We start from the raw sequence: 22912 nt of genomic DNA on the forward strand, positions 1-22912 counted from the left end.
TAGATTAGGAGAAATTAAAAGCCAATTCCACCCCGAAGTAGTTATATCTACAAATGAATTAGAATTTTTATTTCTATAAACTATGTTTTCCTTACTACCGATTTTTCTATTTTGTACAGTCGTTTTGGCTACACCAATTGGTAAGTAAATAAGAATTTATATAACGCATATTTTAAAATAGTTCTAGGAACAGCAGTAAAATGCAGTTACATATATTATAAATAAGCTCTTTTTGTATGTTTATTATAAATTTCTTGATTAGCTTTTTTTATTAGCTTGCATTTTTACATATTCCAAAGAGTAGCGTTGTTTTAAATCTCTTGATTAAATTTTCCATTTTACTTTATACACAACATTAAACTTTAATACGTAGTTTACGCCTCTTTTCTATAAATAGAAAGGAGGCGTAAGGAGACGGTTTACTCCGCCTTTCTATTCATTTCTACCGTAATAAACGTTTAACTTGATGTCAAGTAGATTTCAATTCTTTACGCTGTCAAAGTCACTTTAACTGAAATTTAGATAAGTAATTTAAACTGTATTTTATCTCAGATAATCCAGATCGAGTTGATGTATTTTATCCAACTTTGAAGACATTAAAATGTGGAGAAAAGAGAATTACATTTCGTGTTGACGAACAAGACGTAGATGTAATATTGCAACCTGCTGGCGATCTAATAGCGGACAATTTTACTATAACTCATTTAGATGATGAAAATAAACATTATTCGGTATTTGAAATTTATTTTTTATTACGATTACGTATAAAAATAACCTAACTGCTCAATCTTCTCTGTGTTTTAAGGCTGACGTAGGTGATTTTAAACAGAAACTGTTCAGAAATAAAGAGAAGGGAGCGGCATTTCATATCGACGAAGATGGACCACTATCAATAGTTAGTTTTATTTAATTTTAAAATTTTGCCTCGACATAAATGAAATCTTCGTATTCAATTTTCATAAATAATATATAACAGTTTAATAATTAAGTATTTAACTTTTAGTTTTTAATTTTTTAGTCATTTACTGTTTATTATGATAGCTCTTAACATATTTCTCATTCGTCGCGCAGTGCAATGTCACTTTCTGACTCTCCCTTTAGTATGGACAGATTTGAAAACTAAAATAAATGATAAGATAATTAGCACAGAGAAATAAGTCTCTTTATTATCTGATCATTCCAATTTTTTATCAGGATTGAAGGTCAGAGTCAGAAATTAACTAATTACGAATAATTTTACTTTAAGGATATGAACGGTTTATTCGTTAATTTTAATTATAAATGAAAATATTACTGATGCAACGAAGTATTATAGAAGTAGCAATTAACAATAAAAATACAGTTAATAAAAGATGAATAATGGAGAAGACTATTAAAAAGAGAACATTGGAAACGCTAACATAAAACCAAAAATAGAAAAACATCCGTAAAATATTTAAAACCTTTTACAACTTGTTAAGCTCCATCACACGTTTAACGTTAAAGTGACAATTTCGACCCTCAATATCTCCACGACTAATAAACCGATTTGGATGAAATTTAAAATATTTACTGCCCACAACGAGTGCCCTGGACATCTGAAATTTGAATAAAATCGTTGAATCGTTTTTGACTTACGCGATCGGCATTTTCTGGCTTAGATTTACAACGAGAAAGAAGAGGAACACCGAGCTTCCGAACAACGAACGACGTTTAATACTCGTAGCTCGTTCGAGAACCGCTCGCTTGCTGCTTGCTCTTTTGAAGGTTTTATTTAAAAATATTGATTATCTATGAAATAATATCGCATTTTTTAAGTTTTGGAAAATCATTGGTCAAGCTGTTATCGCGTGGTTTGACTTACTGCATGCTATCACTCGACGGTAAGGTGAATATAGAATTATCACGAAAACTATTCTATTATGAAGTTATTGATGTCTGAAAAATATTTGAAATCCTACGTAAATAATTTGGTGAAACCAGTTGAAAAGCTGTACTTTTTGCCTAAAAATTTCTTCACTAATGTTGCTCAAAGGTGATCTAACGTTCAGCCAAATTATTGCGGATGCAACTACTCTAAGGCTCAAAGTAAAGCTCGAAATCCTTTCGTGACGATGCTTGTTTTCCCGATATAATATCACAGAGAACATTGCTTCATCCAAAACTTTCCGGAGTTGTTGTCTGTGTAATGTGCACTTTATACACATGTTGAGTCTTATCGTCAAATCCGCATCCACTATTGTTATGCTAGAACTTTTGAAAGTTTTCTGTATTTAGCTGTTTTCTCTCAATTTTACTTTTCAATCTGGTCCTACCATTTTTTTATGGGTAAAGATTAGCATCTGATCTTTACCCATAAATCTATACTCCACAATATTATATTGATAAAAATATATTTGTTGTTACTTCTTCCCCTTTGTAAGTATTAAGAAGACATTCTTTCCATACTCATCATGGGTTTGGTCAAGCTATCGGATGGTGAGGTATCGGAGACTGATCGAAAAACTTTTGGGATTCGATTCCGGGTCCTTCAAAGCGATAGGCCATAATAAAAATAATTAATAATTTTAGCAACTTCTTTATGCTTTTATGGCTTAAATTTGTCATTAAGTTTCGGTATTGTAATCGGAGTTTTTAGAACATAAAAGAATGAATTATTTAATGATATACTCAAATTAGAAATTGTGATTAAAATTTAAAATTTTAATATTTCAATTGTAATGTAGATACGTTTATTCGTAAAAATTCGTAAAAATAAGTTATTAATATAACATTCATGGTCTATTTATTCTATTTTAAATATGTATCAAAACTCGAAAAAGTGATTATGTGAGTGTCTCAGGCAAAATTATGTTTTATTTTCAAATCTTCAAAATTTTATTTGCTTCTAGAATGGAATTATCAATTCTAAATTCAAAATCATGCCTCATGAATCCAACGAATTGATCAAAGATGGAAAAAAAGCTCATAGAATTACAAAAATTTTATCGAAAAAACGTCAATTCAATGACGTGGGTAAGTTGCAATTCCTATAAATTGTCTACATATTACATTAAAAGTTATATAATTTTACTCCATTTTTCCCGTGATTCATTTTAGTGATTCCTCCGAACATAAAAAAAATGTATACGGATCGAAAGATGACGAAGTTAAGCTATGACCAATGCATAGTGATAGAATATTTGTTGGTAACTGAAAGCGGTTTCACACGTCGATTTTCGAATATAGAAGATATGAAAGTCCATTTATCTCTTATGTTTGTAGGAGTAAGATATATTTTGTGCTTAATGTTACTCGTTGTAATAATTATAGGCCTAAGTTAAATAATTAATTTAAATAAGTTTAAAATTGTTGATAACCCAAACCCATTTTATTCCTTAGGCACAAAATTTGATTGATACTCTACATTTGGGAATTAAACTCCGTTTGATTGCATTGTCGCCCTTTACTGTAAGTGCAATGGGAAAAAATGTTTATTTATAAATAGAGGAGAGAAGCGAGAGAGGCGAGAAAATGAGAGAAATGGAGAATAGAATGAAGAAAGAGGAAAGAGAGAGTAGAAAAAGAAAGACACATAGAGAGAGGATATAGAATGGAAAGAAAAAGATAGAGAGAGGATATAGAATGGAAAGAAAAGGAGAGGAAGGAGAGAGTGAAGAGAGAATGGAAAGAATGGAGAGAAGTAGTGGATAAAGAGAGAGAGAAGAGAAAATGGAGACGGAAGGAGAAGACAAAGAGACTGATAGAAATTATTCTATTTTCATTATATTGTTTTTATTTTCAGAAAAGAAATGAGCCTTCTTTCATAGAAATGAGTGCAATTCCGGGAGCAGAACATCTTCTAGATTCCGAAAAACTGCTAGATAAAATGTCAAATTATTATTGTAAACTAAGAAAGGATCCAATAGTCAAGCAGGCAGATATAATTATGCTTATAACTAGGTTTGTATTAAACCTGATTCATTTGTACTGTACAATGATTTAGAATAATTCTTTTATATTTCTCAGGAGAAAGCTGGGAGACCCTTATCCCGACGGAACTATATCTGACGGTACCGTAGGTATTGGTCATTTTTCTTTTCCTAAAACACACTTTATAAACTTTTACTAAATTTATAAAATTATATTTGAAATATTTTTGTAGGAATTGCAAACTTAGGAGGCGCTTGTAATCCATGTTTAAAATGTGGTATAGTGGAAGATATTGATTCTTATGTCGATAGAGATGATACTTTTGCTCACGAATCGGCACATTTGTAAGTAATCGACTCTTGTAATAAATTACAGCACAACAAAATAACGTTTATGAATCATTTCAATTCCTAAATGTTACTTCGTAAATGACTATATATAGTTTTACAAAAAGTAGTAATATATAAATTATAAGTCTTATTTAAAAAAAAACTGTTTTTTTTACTTTAATCCATAACAGCTTTTATTCCAATCCTGTTACGGGTTCGATCTAACCTGCAATAGCTTATCCAGATTCTTTATAGCAGCGACGAACAGTGTTTAATAGCTTCTTGTTTCGAGATAGAAAAGTGTTGAGATCGTCTAAGTTTCCTGTCACATCTCTTTCCAAAATGATTTCACTAAACATTCAGTATAATGTACTGCTTAAGTATATACCTTCGGCGTATATAAATAAAGTATTTAAATACGCTGAGAACGGAGAATATACTTAGACATATGAACAAAACCTACTGTCATCACTAAAATTCGTGACTGCAAAATTAGATTTATATCACTTTTATTACTCCATACAACGAGATACAAAGGCTGCATGCTGCCTGTTAGTCGAGGATTTTATATCTCTGCTTTTTCTAGTCGCTCGATCAGCATACATCAGTAGTTGATTTTTATTTATTTATTTCTAATTTTAAAAAAAAAACCTGTCTGTTCTGTTCGTTTAAATTGATTTAGTATGATATTGAATGATTGAAATGTAACAGGAAAGTTTAAAAATATATAAAATCACTTTTGAGGCAATTAGAATCTGAGTGTTTTCTCGGTAATAATTTCCAATCTAATTGAATAGATAGATATTTAAAGTTTGTTTGAATGTTATGTCTTATAATAAATAAGCCAGTTTAATAAAAAGTATTATTTATATTAAAAAAATAGTCACAAGAAAAATGACTTATACAAAAAAATGTCATTTTTCAGCAATTTGGATGTTAATGAACACTTTAATTGTTACAAAAAGAATAGATTTAAATGTAGCATAACATTCGAATGTATAATATATTCTAGCATGGAGTATAACCCAAGTATCAGGGCAAACCTATGTTTATTTTTACACGTTTCGCTCCTCCTACCGAGTTGTTACTATTATTATTTTTCTTTTTTTACTTTTAAACTATAGCATTCTGTACACGGTCCTTGTAACATTTGCACTCTGTTTTCCAATAATACTATTGGGAAATAAAGTGCGAATGTTGCAGAATTTCAAAAATTTATCGTGTCTAAATAAAAACAAGTCCAGCGATTCGTGTTATGTCAATTGATTGCACTTTAGTATGATAAGTTACTTTGTGAGCTAGTAAAGGAGTAGGGTGGATCCAGGGCCGCCACCACAAGCTATCTGTTACAGAAGAGACATTTTGCTGAATTAATTTATTTTATTAAGAATATCGCATATTTGACTTACTTTAGCACGAGATATAAAACTTAATATAAGAAATTATTGTTATTAATATTGTTTTATTTTATAACGACAGTTTTATTTTAAAAAGATATGACTTCAAACACCCTTCATTTTTATTGTTATTCAAACTTTTCTTGACCATTTTATATTCTTTCACGTTTTATCCAAACCGCAGCATGTCTCGGATTATGTCTTTCTCCTTTGCTTATATCTAGTATCATGCTTCATTTTGTAACAACAAATTTTAATATAGCTACTGTAAATATGATTTAACGTTGGTTGGTGTTAATCTCATCAATGAATATTCAGTTGTTAAAATGTTTAAATCTTAAATATATAAATCTTAAGTAACGAAGAGAAAGTTCAAAAATGACAGTTTTTGAAGTTAAATTAGGTTAATTCGATAGATGATTCTATTGGATTACTTTTGGAGTAAAATGTTTACTTTTATAATGTTTAAATACGACAAATATAAAGTAATATTTCAAAAATGCTCATTAATTTTTATATTATGCCATAGCCAAGTGTGTATTGAAATTTAATAATAATAAATATTAATAATAATTCAATAGGCCAAGCTTTGTCCTATTGAATATTATTCACTCATTTCGTCATACCTACACATATATAAAAATTGAATTCACATCCGTCTTTGTCCGTTTGTTCGAGTATCGTGTGCACCGATTTCTATAGAACTTAGTGCATATTTTCAGGATATTCTTGGGAAGTAAATAGACTTCTTTCTAATTAAGACCTATCAGTCTGACTGTTCGAGTATCAAGTGAGAACGGCTGAATTCTTCTCATGTTATACAAATTATTTAAATAAATTTCGATGTATTTTTTTTTCCTTTGTCTATTGTATTTTTTATAAGTTTAGTAGAAGTACATATATTTTTCTGTGTGTACAATTTTATAAGTGTGTAAATATCTATATGAGTACATTACCTTTATTTCATATATCATTTTCTCGGCGAAGCCGCTTATTTCGGCTAATTACATATAAAAGACTAACTGTAGTAATGACTTCATTTATTAAGATATATAAATCTTTAATATTTATTCACATATCTTACGAATAATAAGATAATCATAGATAAATTTAGAAACTTCTATTTAAGAATTGGAAGTCCTCATGACGGAGATGACGAAGAAGATAGCTTATCTGGGAGTCCAACAGCAGTACATTGTCCAAGTAGTGATGGATATATTATGGGTGATGGTATAGGTGCAAATAAAATGAAATTTTCTTCCTGTTCGAGAGAAAATATTATGTATTTTCTAAGGTAAGTGACATTTTATTTAATTAAAACTGATGATTTAAAGCAAATATTACTTTATATACTTTTGTATTTAACAGATTTCCTAATGCCGATTGTCTTTTCGACGATTGTCACGATGATCAAAAATAACGGTAATTGAGAGTATATAAAGCATATTTTATAGGTAAATCTCTAAAATATTGGTAATGTTCACATAATATTCATTTATTTCTGGAAATATTCTGTAAAAATAAAACTTTGTCAAATAAATGAAAGCTCTTTCATTAGAGTTGATTAAAATTTAAGAAAAAAATCCCGATTTTCGTTTAACTTTTTTTACTTGGCAGTAAGAGTATAGGCTATTTTTTTAGTAAATCATTACGGGTTTGATCATTAAGGCAAGCTGATAATCGAATGTTAAACTGCGAAACCTGAAATTAACGTCTGGAAAATTGGAGTTGAACTCTAAAATACGTTATTCAGAGAGGAAAAAATACTCTTTAATTTCTTCTACCATCTGATAGTCAAGAATGCAACTACGAAAAAATTATCATAACCGTTAAGGAATACAAAAACAAATTATTGTTTATAAACCCGAAAATTTCCTTCAACATATATCCAAACACTAAAATAAAACAGAAGAAATAAATTGATTCTAAGTCTAGGGCTTTTCTTATTCGCTTTGTAGTCATCTTTTCACCTCTGTCAACCAGCACTCGTGCAAACACTTTTCCGGGTATGCTGAGCAAGATTATGACACGGAATTCTTGCACTTTGTCTTTTCATCTTTTCCCTTGTACGTCGGAACAATCACGGCATTTTTCCAATCACTGTGCCCTTTTCCCAACATAAGTTGCAGAGTCGGCGCATCCATTCTTCCACATTTTCTCCTCCGTATTTTAATATTTCTGCAGTCACACCATCCAGACCAGATTTGCCATTTCACAATCGTTTCATTGCATTCCTAATCTCAGTCAGTTGACTAGGACCACATCCATCACTATCTCCATTTATCTTCGCAATTCTTTCTCTATTCTTTTTACCTCCACTGCCACTCAACAGAATTTTAAAACATTCACTCCACCTCACATTCATACCACAGCAATTCACCATGCTTTCAATTTTTTTTTTTAAATTAACATTTCAAATAAAATTCAACAATAAAATGCGTTTAAATAATATCAGTTGTACGAGTACAAAAAATTTCATAACGTGAGAGCTCCAATCCCGTAATATCTCCCGAACTAATAATCCCATTTTCTTTAAAATTTCAAGTCACATTTCTCCCTGAAACAGAAACCTTTCTCCGAAATTTCTGAAATTTTCGACTAAATTCACAAGAGTTATTAAGCTTCAAATTGAGTGAAAAAATCATGCCCCTCACACAGGCATATAAAACCCCTAGGTTTTTACATTTCTGGACTCAGGACATATTGAACCGTCGAGAAATGCAAAAAAATTTGAGGTTTTTTCTGTATATATAAATGTTAGTGTGTGTGTGTGAGGGAAAGGATTTTGTTTACCCTGTTTGAAGCTAATATGCCTGTTCTTTTTGTCGAAAATTTCTGAAATTTAACAGGGAGGTTTGCTTATTAAAAGATTAATGCCATTAAATTTTGATGGTAAAGAGGTTGGAGAAATGAAGAGGTCGTGTGTATTTCCAATAGGGTCAGACTTTATGACGGTTTTACTCGTTAATTAGACTGTGCAATTGTTTTATAAAACCCCTCCCTACCCTGACAATTTAGCTTTTACCATTTTATAATAGTTAAAAATATAAAAAGTTTTTTCAATAAAATATGATAAATTATGTCACGAAATTATGCGGGAAAATTAAGCAACTCGTTGCTGAATTTTTTATATAAGGGTGGTTAAACTGACGGTACTCAGACAGGCGTAGGGCCGGCTCTGCTGAACCGAATCGAATGAAACTCGGTACTTATGCAAAGCAGTTATATTTCTCGGGACTCCCCGAGAAATATAAAGACTAGAAGACCCAGAAACACGGCGTAAACTACTTTGGCGACCGATTCCGGAGTTTACCCAATCGCCACCAGAGGGAGTCCCGAGAAATATAAAGACCGGTTCGAACCAAGGTACTAGAACATTGGTTCCCAAAGTGGGCGCTACCAACCCCCAGTGGGCGGTGAGTAAATCTAGGGGGCGCTGGAAGCAGGGTACTGAACGGTAACCAAAGACAAAAGTTGGGGTTACTGAGAGCCGTTCCCTTTCCTCTGTTAAACGTATAAGAGGAAACATTGCGTTTGATGGTTTCCAGATATTGAGAACAATAGAGAAGTTGAAGCCGAAGTTTAAAACGCGAAAACGTGTACGTCGGACATTCAGCGCCGTCTTCCTGTAAGCCTAGAAGTTTGATAATGGCGTTTGGAATGTCGAGCATGATTCCACTGATTTTCAAAAGGCCATTGTCAAACTTCTAGACTTACAGGAAAGCGGCGCTAAACGTCCGACGTACACGTTTTCGCGTTTTAAACTTCGATCTCAACCTCGCTAATGTACGGTAAGGGCACAAAGTGTGAGATTCATAGAAAACTTTTCTAATAATATTTCCAATCCTTTCTTACACAAGAGAAAATGGGTTAGGGGACGTTGGGTATAACTTTATGGAACAAAGGGGACAGTGGATCGAAAAAGTTTGGGAATTACTGTACTAGAATATAAGGTTACCTCATACGGCTGGTTTAGCCACTTCCTACCAGATTCCGGATATACGTCATCCGTAGTCGAGCGACTGCTTCACAACAGTTAGCGAGGGAAGAAAATCTTGGAATTTCACTATTTTTGTTAGTTAATGTTACCTATGGTTCCAAAATGGCGGCTCGTCTCTGATTCCAGCAAATAGAAAAAAGGAAACAGTGGGGACGCACGTTCTAACCTAACCTAACCTATTCTAATAATTTTGTTGGTAATAATTATGATAATTTATTAGAGTAGGTTAGGGTAGGTTAGAATGTGCGTCCCCACTGTTTGCTGTCTTCTATTTGCTGAAATCAGAGACGAGCCGCGATTTTGGAACCATAGGTAACATTAACCAAAAATTGTTCTTTTGACAAAGTTATTTTTGTATATGTATAAGTAAATAATATCGTTTTCGGTACATGAGTATTAAAAATTAAAAAATAAACCAATATAATTTTTGGTTTTAAAAAAGTAGTAGTTTGACGATAGAAATTAAATTAATTTACATGTATATAAATTACCTACGTAAAATATACCAAAATTAATCTTTTAAGAAATTATTATTATTATCTCATGAAATACATAAAATTGATTTCATTTACAAAGTAGAAAAACGCATTTTTATTTCAACTTTACACCTAGAAATTACGAAGGTTTGCTTAATATTCCGGATTTTTCTTACTTACAATCCATTTTTATTTACATTTAACTAATTATAAATCGTAATTAATGAAATATTAGCGTATGATTAAAGCTACAAGCCTCTGATCGGTAATGTTTTTACCATAAGGACGTAGTAAGATGTTCCGTTTTGGAATCCATGTAACGTCAAATAAGCAACCAATGAAAAGCGTTTCTTCTCTATGAGGCAACCTTACATTCTAGGAGCATTGGTTCGAATATGTGCGCTTCACCTTTTTTCGAATTCTCGTCTCTGAGTGTGTGGACTATTTTCAACAAGTGCGAACTTCGAACTCTTTGTTGTCGAACACCACAACACTACGTATTAAAGTTTAATGTTGTTTATAAAGTAAAATGGAAAATTTAATCAAGAGATAATACATTTAAAACAACACTTTTCTTTGGAATATGTAAAAATGCAAGCTAATAAAAATCAAGAAATATATAATAAACCGACAAAGGAGCTTATTGATAATGTATAAAACTCTATTTTACGGCTGTTTCTACAACTTTTTAAAATTGCTATATAAATTCTTATTTACTCACCAATTGGTGTAGCCAAAACGACTGTACAACATAGAAAAATCGGTAGTAAGGAAAACATAAGCAAATAAAAATTCTAATTCATTTACAGATATACTACTTCGGGGTAGAATTGGTCTTTAATTTCTTCTCGTCTAAAAGATTTATTATAACATACATATATTTATGCAAGAATTTATAGATAGGTAATTGTACTTTGGATGTTTTATCTTTTGAATGTAATCTATTCATACAATCAATATTGACATATTCTCGCCATTATCCTCATACTACAACGTGAGATAATATATATCACCATATATTATTCTATGTTGTACTAACTTATGTTTATTTTAAATAGAATGAGATTTCGATTTGCAGAATAAATCTATTTCAATATTTATTTTAAAGTTGATAAACGTTTTAAATTTAATATTTTAAAATTTTACTATTTTATTCAATAACTATGCAGCGGAAATCGTCGTCAAAATGAAACAATATCAAGTGTTTTCTTATAACTTATGCTTTGCGCTTGGAACAGTAATTTATAAAATTGATCTTTGTATCTTGTAACGTGTTTAGCTCATACATAATGTGTTTGAATATCGAAAAAAGGAAAAGTGGAACAATCGACATCACCAAAGTATACTGTACGATTTTTTGGATGATCGTTTGTATCTAATTTCTGCTAAAACGGCTCTAAGGCTCATTCTAGGAAAAAAAAATCGATTTACATGTAAAGACCTAATACTTATAAATTATTCTTAAATTCAAGGAATAATGCTAAGCCAGATGTTACCATATAGTAAGATGTTAGCTTAACTTACGGGTTCTTAACCTTGTTTTGTTCCACTAACCATTTTCCAGTAAGGTGAATATCACGGACCTCTTCTGGAAATAATGGTTTTAATTGGCGCAAGACACCGACACAATGTTAGTTACACGATCAGCCATAATTACTCCCAGGACGGTCCTAGGCTATAACATGGCTACCAGGATGGTACTGAACTACAATTCGAAATGGAGTTAGGTCGGAGGTTCTCCGTGGGCTTGCAAGAGTAAATATTAACTTTAACTTTTCTGTATTTTAAATGTACTGTATTGTTAATTATTGTGTTAAGAAAGAAGCGAACATATTGCTAATAAATGTGTTTCTGTATTAGTAGTTTCTTTTGTCATTTTATTTTATACATTTAATTAAAACGTTATCTTTAGCAAACGAAATTAAATAAAATAATAAATTGTTACTGACGCAATGCATTAAAAAATAAATAACGAATTTATATGAAATCCTTTATAAAAAGGGGGTTTAATATAAATTCATTATTTTACAAAGAAATATTATATTTTTAATTGTGTTGGGACTGTCACCTGCGGACATTTTAAACTATTTTCCATATTCGTGCAGAGGCATAGCCTCTAAAGAAAGGTTGTCTCTGCAATGGAAATAGATGTTCCTGGTGATTGGACATGGCAAGCAGTAAAGATAGGACTAGTATCCATCTGTAACGTATTTTTACTTTTTATTGAATTATATTAAATCCATTCTAAAACGTATTAGACGATTTGCAACGAATGGAAAAAATACTATTTATTTATGCGAAACAAATTATTCGTTTAAAATTATTTTATTATCATTTACTGTTAAATGTATTACAATACTGCTAATCTATAATTTTCTACTTCACAAATTAGAAATTTTACAATATTCTATAATTACTGCAGGCAGTTCATAGTATTGTTTACATTGTTGTATCATTCCTTATTTTTCGCAATCTTGAATAATGCATTGGGAATTCGGAAAGCTGTTAAAAATGAAAAAAAAGTTATTGAGATGTTTTTATTTTAAAATACTTTGACACAGAGGAATTATATTTACCTTAGGAAATATTTAATATTCTCACGCGAACAATTAGAAAATTTTCTTTTATTTACTTCACTCTCATCACCCATTATAAATCCATCGCTTCCGGGATAAGCCTTAGATCCTTTACTCCCGGGATACCCATTTCGGGTTCTCCCCCATAGTGCGGGCTGCCCATTCTAAAAAAAGTATTTGTTAGATGATAACATAATCATAATTGCTCTTTGTAATACAAAAATTCTTTACAAATGGGCAGATTCGTGAGCTATAATTTCATCTCTGTAAAGAGGATCGTCACCGACAGAAACGGCTCCACATTTACCACAAGAGTCGCAAGCTGCACCACCTAAAGGTGCTATTCCTAAATGAATTCAATAAAATACTCATAAGAACAGCGACGTATTTAACAATTTATAAGTAAAATTAAATACCTTGTATGCCAGTAGAAAGGTTTCTATCCGGATATAGATGACCAAATGTTCGTCTAAAACGCATTAAAGGATATACAGTACTAATATTATAATGAAAAGTATTTTGAGCAGATTAGAAAACTAAGAAAAAATAATTTGTCACCTAGTTATAAGTATAATTATAGTAACTTTTTTAATATTCTTCAAAACCTTTGTCATTTTGGTGTTGACAAAAATAATCCGTCATATTTCCTATTAATTGATTAGCAGATATAATTCCTAGACCAGATATTAATGTTTACAAAGTTTATAAAAAAAACACAACTTTAAAGTAAAAGTGTCTTCACAATTCGTCCCCTTTCACACGTTGTGAAGAATTTAATTACAATTTGTCATCCTGCAGTTTTAATTGATATATTTCTCAGCTTTCTACTTACATTGTACTCTGTAACTCCAATCAAGCGCACCTTTATTCGCAGATTTAACGTATCCATTATAGTTTGAACCTTGAATATATCAATATTCTGTTTGTTAAAACATTATAAAATTAATCATTTATTACATTGAATTAAAAAAAAACATTAAAATACTATACGAAAATCTACAAATAATAATTAATTATAAAAAACGAAGATTTTCAGTATACTCCGATTAATGCCGAGTAATTAAATAGACTTTCATTTCTTCTGAATTAGGAAAGTTTGGAAACATTGTGTCTGTGTTTGGCATCAATTAAAAACATTATTCCCAGAAGAGGTCCGTGATTTTCGCCTTACCAGAAAGTGGTTAGTGGGACAAAACAGGGTTAAGAACCCGTAGGCTAACATCTGGCTTAACATTATTCCTTGAATTTAAGAATAATTTATAAGTATTAGGTCTTTACATGTAAATCGAATTTTTTTTTTTTTAAATGAGCCTTAGAGCCATTTTTAGAAAAAATTAGATACAAACGATCATCCAAAAAATCGTACAGTATACTTTGGTGATGTCGATTGTTCCACTTTTCCTTTTTTCGATATTCAAACACATTATGTATGAGCTAAATACGTTGTAAGATACAAAAATAAATTTTATAAATTACTGTTTCAAGCAAAAAGCATATGTTATAAGAAAACACGTAATATTTTTTCATTTTTGACGACGATTTCCGCTGCATAGTTATTGAATAAAATAGTAAAATTTTAAAATGTTAAATTTAGAACGTTTATCAACTTTAAAATAAATATTGAAATAGATTTACTCTGCAAATCAAAATCTCATTCTATTTAAAATAAACATAAGTTAGTACAACATAGAATAATATAGCCTGATATATATTATCTTACGTTGTAGTATGAGGATAATGGCGAGAACATGTCAATATTGATTGTATCAATAGGTTACGTTCAAAAGATAAAACATCCAAAGTACAATTACCTATCTATTAATTCTTGCATACATGTATATATATGTTATAATAAATCTTTTAGATGAGAAGAAATTAAAGACCAATTCCACTCCGAAGTAGTTATATCTATAAATGAATTAGAGTTTTAATTTCCTTATGTTTTCCTTACTACCGATTTTTCTATGTTGTACAATCGTTTTGGCTATACCAATTGGTAAGTAAATAAGAATTTATATAACGCATATTTTAAAAAAGTTCTAGGAACAGCCGTAAAATAGACTTATATATATTATCAATAAGCTCTTTTGTCGGTTTATTTTCTTGATTTCTTGATTTTTATTAGCTTGCATTTTTACATATTCCAAAGAGAAGCGTTGTTTTAAATGTATTATCTCTTGATTAAATTTTCCATTTTACTTTATACGCAACATTAAACTTTAATACTTAGTTTACGCCGTGTTTCTATTTATTTGTATCGTAACAAACGTTCGGTTCCTCGAATCAATTCTTTACGCTGTCAAAGTCACTTTAACTGAAATTTAAATGAGTAATTAAAACTGTATTTTATCTCAGATAATCCAAATCGAGTTGATGTATTTTATCCAACTTTGAAGACATTAAAATGTGGAGAAAAGAGAATTACATTTCGTGTTGACGAACAAGACGTAGATGTAATATTGCAACCTGCTGATGATCTAATTGCGGACAATTTTACTATAACTCATTTAGATGATGAAAATAAACATTATTCGGTATTTGAAATTTATTTATTATTATTATTCCGTATAAAAATAACCTAACTGCTCAATATTCTCTGTGTTTTAAGGCTGACGTAGGTGATTTTAAACAGAAACTGTTCAGAAATAAAGAGAAGGGAGCGGCATTTCATATCGACGAAGATGGTCCACTGTCAATAGTTGGTTTTATTTAATTTTAAAATTTGCCTCGACATAAATGAAATCTTCGTATTCAATTTTCATAAATAATATATAACAGTTTAAAAATTAAGTATTTAACTTTTAGTTTTTAATTTCTTAGTCATTTACTGTTTATTATGATAGCTCTTAACATATTTCTCATTCGTCGCTCAGTGCAATGTCACTTTCTGACCCTTCCTTTAGTATGGACAGTTTTAGAAACAACTAAAATAAAGAAACACAGAGAAATAAGTCTCTTTATTATCTGATCATTATAATTTTTATCAGGATTAAAGGTTAGAGTCAGAAACTAACCAATTACGAATAAGTTTACTTTTAAAATATGAACGGTTATTCGTTAATTTTAATTATGAATGAAAATATTACTGGTATAATGAAGTACTATACAGTACAAGTAATAAATAAAAATAAAAAAACATCCGTAATGTATAAAAAACTTTTTACAACTTATTTAACTACATCACACGTTTGACGTTAAAGTAACAATTGTGACTCTCAATATCTCGACGACTAAGAAACGATTTCGGTTAAATTTAAATATTTACTGCCCACGAACAATACTCTGGACATCTTAAATTTTGAATAAAAACGTAGAATCGTTTTTGACTTACGTAATCGGCATTTTCTAGCTTAGATTTACGACAAGAGAGAAGAGAGCCACCGAGCTTCCGAACAATACTGGAGTCTGCATACCACGTATGTTTAATAGATCATTTGAAAAGCGTCGGAGGAAAGACGTTTGAAATTAGTAACATGACATTCATAGTCGATTTATTCTATTTAAAATGTGTATCAAAAGTCGAAAAATTGATTATGTGAGTGTCTCGGGCAAAATTATATTTTATTTTTAAATTTTCCCAAAATATCGATCTTATTTATTGATTACGAAGTATTTCAGAAACAAGTAACTAAGATTTAATAAAAATTTTTATAAAAATTTAGATCTATATAAATATTAGATCTTCAAAATTTTATTTGCTTCTAGAATGGAATTATCAATTCTAAATTCAAAATCATGCCTTATGAATCCAACGAATTGATCAAAGATGGAAAAAAAGCTCATAGAATTACAAAAATTTTATCGAAGAAAAGTCAATTCAATGACGTGGGTAAGTTGCAATTCCTATAAATTGTCTACATATTACATTAAAAGTTATATAATTTTACTCCATTTTTCCCGTGATTCATTTTAGTGATTCCTCCGAACATAAAAAAAATGTATACGGATCGAAAGATGACGAAGTTAAGCTATGACCAATGCATAGTGATAGAATATTTGTTGGTAACTGAAAGCGGTTTCACACGTCGATTTTCGAATATAGAAGATATGAAAGTCCATTTATCTCTTATGTTTGTAGGAGTAAGATATATTTTGTGCTTAATGTTACTCGTTGTAACAATTATAAGTTAAATAATTAATTTAAATAAGTTTAAAATTGTTGGTAATTCAAACTCATTTTATTCCTTAGGCACAAAATTTGATTGATACTCTACATTTAGGAATTAAACTCCGTTTGATTGCATTGTCGCCCTTTACTGTAAGTGCAATGGGAAAAAATGTTTATTTATAAATAGAGGAGAGAAGCGAGAGAGGCGAGAAAATGAGAGAGATGGAGAATAGAATGAAGAAAGAGGAAAGAAAGAATAGAAAAAGAAAGACACATAGAGAGAGGATATAGAATGAAAGAAAAGAAACATAGAGAGAGGATATAGAAGGAAAGAAAAGAGAGAGAAGAAGAAAAGAAAGGGGAGGAGTGAATGAAGAGAGAATGGAAAGAATGGAGAGAAGTAGTGGATAAAGAGAGAGAGAAGAGAAAATGGAGACGGAAGGAGAAGACAAAGAGACTGATAGAAATTATTCATTTTCATTATATTGTTTTTATTTTCAGAAAAGAAATGAGCCTTCTTTCATAGAAATGAGTGCAATTCCGGGAGCAGAACATCTTCTAGATTCCGAAAAACTGCTAGATAAAATGTCAAATTATTATTGTAAACTAAGAAAGGATCCAATAGTCAAGCAGGCGGATATAATTATGCTTATTACTAGGTTTGTATTAAACCTGATTCATTTGTACAATGATTTAGAATAATTCTTTTATATTTCTCAGGAGAAAACTAGGAGACATTAATCCCAACGGAACTATATCTGACGATACCGTAGGTATTTGTCATTTTTATTTTCCTAAAGTACACGTTATAAATTTTTATTAAATTTATAAAAATATATTTGAAATATTTTTGTAGGAATTGCAAAGTTTGGAGAAGCTTGTAATCCATGTTTAAAATGTGGTATAGTGGAAGATGATGATTCTTTGTCGATAGAGATGATACTTTTGCTCACGAAACGGCACATTTGTAAGTAATCGACTTTTACAATAAATTACAGCACAACAAAATAACGTTTATGAATCATTTCAATTCCTAAATGTTACTTCGTAAATGACTATATATAGTTTTACAAAAAGTAGTAATATATAAACTAGTTAAGTAACGCTGCATCAGCGTGTAGTCGGAACGAACCTGCTCCCACCTTTATTTTCTAGATTATGAGGGAAAAAAGAAACACAGAGTCATTCGTTCTCAACATTATATTTGATTTCTAATGGATCATTTAAAGGTACAAATATAAGGTCAGAATAAGCCATTAATTAATTGCTATGCCAACGTCTCACAAAATTCTGTCTATCACTATTGGCCTTGGACTTACAGACTCGTAGACGATCTCTATTGTAACTCTAAAAATACTGAGTCAGTTATTTTTTCACTCGACTCAATGTAACATAGGTAAGACCGAGAGCTGTCTCTTTTTTCCTATATCTATTTTGATTTTTGAAAGAGTTAATCCCTGTGATTTACGTATAGTCATCGAATATGCTAAGGTAAGGGAAAACTGTCTACGAGATCACAATATACTACCATCGTTCGAAGAGCGTGTTATGGGGATTATTGGAAACAGATTACCATAGATGAAAGGTTCCCGATAGCTATCGAATTCCACTAAAATAAATAGAAGAAGAGCCGGAGGGCAAGCATTAGGAGCATATATAATGTAGCGTATAGTTCCTAGTGAACCATTGACGAGACCTCTTTGTATCCATAAGTTGACTCTCAGCATGATTCTGGCATTAACTGAGTGATTCAAATCCTTGGATAGACCAAGAGCTGAGTCATCTTTGGACGAAGGCAGGGCAATATCTGATATGTTTTCAGATGCTATATAAGCAAGAGGGCATCCAGTTGACTGCAAGTAGTCTTCGTTGAAGTCGCCCGAGGCTAGATGTTGTAAGACATCTGTGAAGGAACTAACTGCGCTATTTTGTCTATGAGAATTACTAAGTTCAATGAATTTCTCAAAAGAATCAAATGCGAATGTAATGTAATGTCCCAACAAGGTCCCTGCCTTGTTGGGGGCATTACTTTGTAAAAAACACTCAAGTAGAGAGGATTATCTTTAACGGGAGAAAGCTGACGAAAATCACCAAACGGCTCATCTTTCTCGGGGTTTAATCTCCCTCAATCTTCTCTCGATCATGTAAAACATTCTTGCACCAATCATTGACATTTCATCGATGATGATGAATTTGAGCGACTTCATCTCAATCTGGAATCTCTGTGCAGCTTCTCCATTTAGAGATCGAAATTTCGTACTAACGATAGGAAGACGGAGAGAATGGATCTTAAGGCCATCAATATTGATCGCTGCTGCTCCACGTTTTTAAAAGAAAACTTTTTTTAAACTTATTATTCTATAAAAATTCTTTATATTTGTTGTTGTGTATCTAATTAACGATAACATTTACCTTTCAAAATTACCGTTTTAATGCTTGTGATATTTTCCGGGCATTAGATGACGCTTCTACACGTGCGTGCAGAAAGCGACTAACACTTGACTTCATGCATTTCTTGTCAACATTATAACTCTAGTAGTGTTACCACCCGTCCGGTTTTCACCCGGACAGTCCGGGAATTGACTCATTGTCCGGGTGAAGTATTAATTTTGTCCGGGAATTTCGTAGAAATTGTGAAATTACAATGAGACAAAGTTCTTGCAAATATTGTTATAAATTTACACCTTTTGAACAACGAAAGACCTCACACTCACTGAAACTCAACTCCCATTCCGCCATGTTACTCTGTTTACGCTGACGTGTGACTCGAATAAACAGACGTCTGTCTCTCGACTTTTTTTTTTCTTTTTGCGTGTATGTTACTCCTACGCAAGTCCCTAGTCCCTAACTGTAACTGACTTAGAACCAGCATGCATGTTATTCTTCGCATTGTAAAATGACATTGTGCATGCGTCAGGAACTTCTTTTTGAACAAACCTGACCTGCCGTCGGGGTCAGCGATTTTGTAAATATGGCAACACTAAACTCTAGAATGAGTTGTCCGATCTTGATGAAATTTTCTAGGACGACTCATCATCATACAAGGATGAACTGATTAAAATTTCAACTCTCAAAAATGATCCATACTGAAGAAAAACGCGATCTTCGTTTTGACCCCTATCTCCCGTTCTACAAAAATGGATCATTTTTGAAAGTTGAAATTTTAATCTGTTCATCCTTGAGTGATGATGAATCGTCCTGAAAAATTTCATCAAGATCGGACAACGTATTCTAGAGTTATAGTGTTGACAAGGAATGCATGAAGTATTAGTCGTCACTTCGTTCCGACAATTTTAAGTCTTCTTATTTTAAAAAAAAAAAAAACTGTTTCTTTTACTTTAATCCATAACAGCTTTTATTCCAATCCTGTTACGGGTTCGATCTAACCTGCAATAGCTTATCCAGATTCTTTATAGCAGCGACGAACAGTGTTTAATAGCTTCTTGTTTCGAGATAGAAAAGTGTTGAGATCGTCTAAGTTTCCTGTCACATCTCTTTCCAAAATGATTTCACTAAACATTCAGTATAATGTACTGCTTAAGTATATACCTTCGGCGTATATAAATAAAGTATTTAAATACGCTGAGAACGGAGAATATACTTAGACATATGAACAAAACCTACTGTCATCACTAAAATTCGTGACTGCAAAATTAGATTTATATCACTTTTATTACTCCATACAACGAGATACAAAGGCTGCATGCTGCCTGTTAGTCGAGGATTTTATATCTCTGCTTTTTCTAGTCGCTCGATCAGCATACATCAGTAGTTGATTTTTATTTATTTATTTCTAATTTTAAAAAAAAAACCTGTCTGTTCTGTTCGTTTAAATTGATTTAGTATGATATTGAATGATTGAAATGTAACAGGAAAGTTTAAAAATATATAAAATCACTTTTGAGGCAAATAAAATCTGAGTAACCTATGTTTATTTTTACATGTTTCGATTCTCTTTCGGAGTTGTTATTATTTTTCTTTTTTTACTTTTAAGCTATGGCACTCTGCACATGGTCCTTGTAACATTTGCACTCTGTTTTTCAATAATACTATTGGGAAATAGAATGCGAATTTTGCAGAATTTCAAAAATTTATCGTGTCTAAATAAAAACAAGTCCAACGATGCGTGTTGTGTTAATTGATTACACTTTAGTATGATAAGTTACTTTGTGAGTAATAGAGGAGGAATAGGGATCCAGCGCCGCCCCCACAAGCTCTCTGTTACAGAAGAGACATTTTGCTGAATTAATTTTATTAAGAATACCGCATATTTGACTTACTTTAGCATGAGATATAAAACTTAATATAAGAAGTTATTGTTATTAATATGGTTTTATTAATAAAAACTATAAGCAGAAGTACGTATATTTTTCTGTGTATACAGTTCTATAAGTGTGTAAATATTTATATGAGTACATTACCTTTATTTCATATATCATTTTCTCGAGCGAAGCCGCTTATTTCGGCTAATTACATATAAAAGACTAACTGTAGTAATGACTTCATTTATTAAGATATATATAAATATTAAAGACCTATATATATTCTACGAATAATCAGATAATTATAGATAAATTTAGAAACTTCTATTTTAGAATTGGATGTCCTCATGACGGAGAAGACAAAGAAGATAGCTTACCTGGTAGTCCAACAGCAGTACATTGTCCAAGTAATGATGGATATATTATGGGTGATGATACAGGTGAAAATAAAATGAAATTTTCTTCCTGTTCAAGAGAAAATATTATGTATTTTCTAAGGCAAGTGACATTTTACCTAATTAAAATTAATGATTTAAAGCAAATATTACTTTATATACTTTTGTGTTTAACAGGTTTCCTAGTGCCGATTGTCTTTTTGACAAGTGTTACGATGATCGAAAATAACGGTAATTGAGGGTATATAAAGCATATTTTATAGGTAATTCTCTAAAATATTGGTAATGTTCACATAATATTCATTTATTTCTGGAAATATTCTGTAAAAATAAAACTTCGTCAAATAAATGAAAGCTCTTTCATTAGAGTTGATTAAAATTTAAGAAAAAAATCCCGATTTTCGTTTAACTTTTTTTTATAATGTATTTTATAGGTTTTATCTTCGATGAATTAAATCTATGGATAGTGATATGCGAATTGTAACTATTCTTTATTTATATGCACATTACACTCAAAGAATCAACACAATGAAGGGAAAATAACTATCAGTCGATTACCGTCTACGGTTGCGTATACTCTGTAATTAACAGTAATATTTAATTATAGAATATAACAATTCAGAATGATAAAATAATTTTTATTTTGACTTTATATCTATTTATCTTATTTATTTCAATGTTCCACTTATTTAGGGACATACAAGAAGTGGCTTTTCCTTTAATTTTTTTTACTTGGCAGTAAGAGTATAGGATATTTTTTAGTAAATCATTACGGGTTTGATCATTAAAGCAACTGATAATCGAATGGTGAAGTGCGAAGCCTGAAATTAACATCTGAAAAATTGGAGTTGGACTCTAAAGAGTATTTTTTCCCCTCTGAATAACGTATTTTAATCTCTTCGGCCATCTGATAGTCAGGGATACAACTATAAAAAATTATCATAACCGTTAAAGAATACAAAAACAAATTGTCGTTTACAAATTCGAAAATTTCCTCCAACATATATCCAAACTCTAATATAATACAGAAGAAATAAAATTTCAATGTTACATTAAATGAAAATAACAAATCGATTCTAAGTTTAGTGCTTTCTTTATTTGCTTCGCAGCCATCTTTTTAGCTCTGTCAACCAACACTCGTGCAAATACTCTTCCGGGTGTGCTGAGAAAGATTATGACACGGAATTCTTGCACTTTGTCCTTTCACCTTTTCTCTTGTACTGTACGTCGGAACAATCACGGCATTTTGCCAATCATAATCACACGGCACCGTGCCTTTTTCCAATATAAGTTGCAGAGTCGGAACATCCATTCTTCCACATTTTCTCCTCCGTATTATAATATTTCTGCAGTCACACCATCCAGACCAGATTTTCCATTTGGCATTCGTTTTATTGCATTCCTAATCTCACTCAGTTGACTAGGACCACATCCATCACTATCTCCATGTATCTCCGCAGCTCTTCCTCTATTCGTTC

The 22912-nt window shown here is 31.1% G+C and overlaps 2 protein-coding genes and 1 long non-coding RNA gene across 3 annotated transcripts; 2 read left to right on the forward strand and 1 right to left on the reverse strand.

Annotated features, from left to right (window-relative positions):
- Positions 1-3: 3 nt before the first annotated feature.
- Positions 4-21918, forward strand: LOC136987672 (venom metalloproteinase antarease TserMP_A-like). The gene is made up of 11 exons (XM_067285423.1): positions 4-140; positions 553-731; positions 806-895; positions 2871-2994; positions 3079-3245; positions 3361-3429; positions 3764-3921; positions 3988-4040; positions 4124-4235; positions 21373-21665; positions 21869-21918. Exons 1-11 carry the CDS (start codon positions 83-85, stop codon positions 21916-21918), a joined length of 1353 nt encoding a protein of 450 aa, XP_067141524.1. The 5' UTR covers positions 4-82.
- LOC136987732 (uncharacterized) lies at positions 12367-12789 on the reverse strand. The gene is made up of 2 exons (XR_010882659.1): positions 12670-12789; positions 12367-12595 (listed from the first exon to the last, which is right to left on the reverse strand). It is a non-coding gene; the product is annotated as an uncharacterized lncRNA (long non-coding RNA).
- Positions 14418-17752, forward strand: LOC136987646 (venom metalloproteinase antarease TserMP_A-like). Its single transcript, XM_067285395.1, has 9 exons — positions 14418-14442; positions 15025-15203; positions 15278-15367; positions 16375-16498; positions 16583-16749; positions 16859-16927; positions 17279-17436; positions 17498-17550; positions 17634-17752. The coding sequence occupies exons 1-9, from the start codon at positions 14418-14420 to the stop codon at positions 17750-17752; spliced, it is 984 nt and encodes a 327-aa protein (XP_067141496.1).
- Positions 21919-22912: the final 994 nt, after the last annotated feature.

Source organism: Centruroides vittatus, unplaced genomic scaffold (genome assembly GCF_030686945.1).
Source record: "Centruroides vittatus isolate TY-2023 unplaced genomic scaffold, ASM3068694v2 scaffold_2569, whole genome shotgun sequence".
Classification (NCBI taxonomy): Eukaryota; Metazoa; Arthropoda; class Arachnida; order Scorpiones; family Buthidae; genus Centruroides; species Centruroides vittatus.

What these genes read in the sequence shown, in the direction of transcription:
- LOC136987672 (XM_067285423.1), top strand. Translation starts at nt 83, where the DNA reads ATGTTTTCCTTACTACCGATTTTTCTATTTTGTACAGTCGTTTTGGCT. An exon ending in CGTTTTGGCTACACCAATTG is followed by an intron (nt 141 to 552) that starts GTAAGTAAATAA and finishes ATTTTATCTCAG; the next exon opens with ATAATCCAGATCGAGTTGAT. An exon ending in TTGCATTGTCGCCCTTTACT is followed by an intron (nt 3,430 to 3,763) that starts GTAAGTGCAATG and finishes TTTTATTTTCAG; the next exon opens with AAAAGAAATGAGCCTTCTTT.
- LOC136987646 (XM_067285395.1), top strand. Translation starts at nt 14,418, where the DNA reads ATGTCAATATTGATTGTATCAATAG. An exon ending in TATCTCTTATGTTTGTAGGA is followed by an intron (nt 16,750 to 16,858) that starts GTAAGATATATT and finishes TTTATTCCTTAG; the next exon opens with GCACAAAATTTGATTGATAC. An exon ending in TTGCATTGTCGCCCTTTACT is followed by an intron (nt 16,928 to 17,278) that starts GTAAGTGCAATG and finishes TTTTATTTTCAG; the next exon opens with AAAAGAAATGAGCCTTCTTT.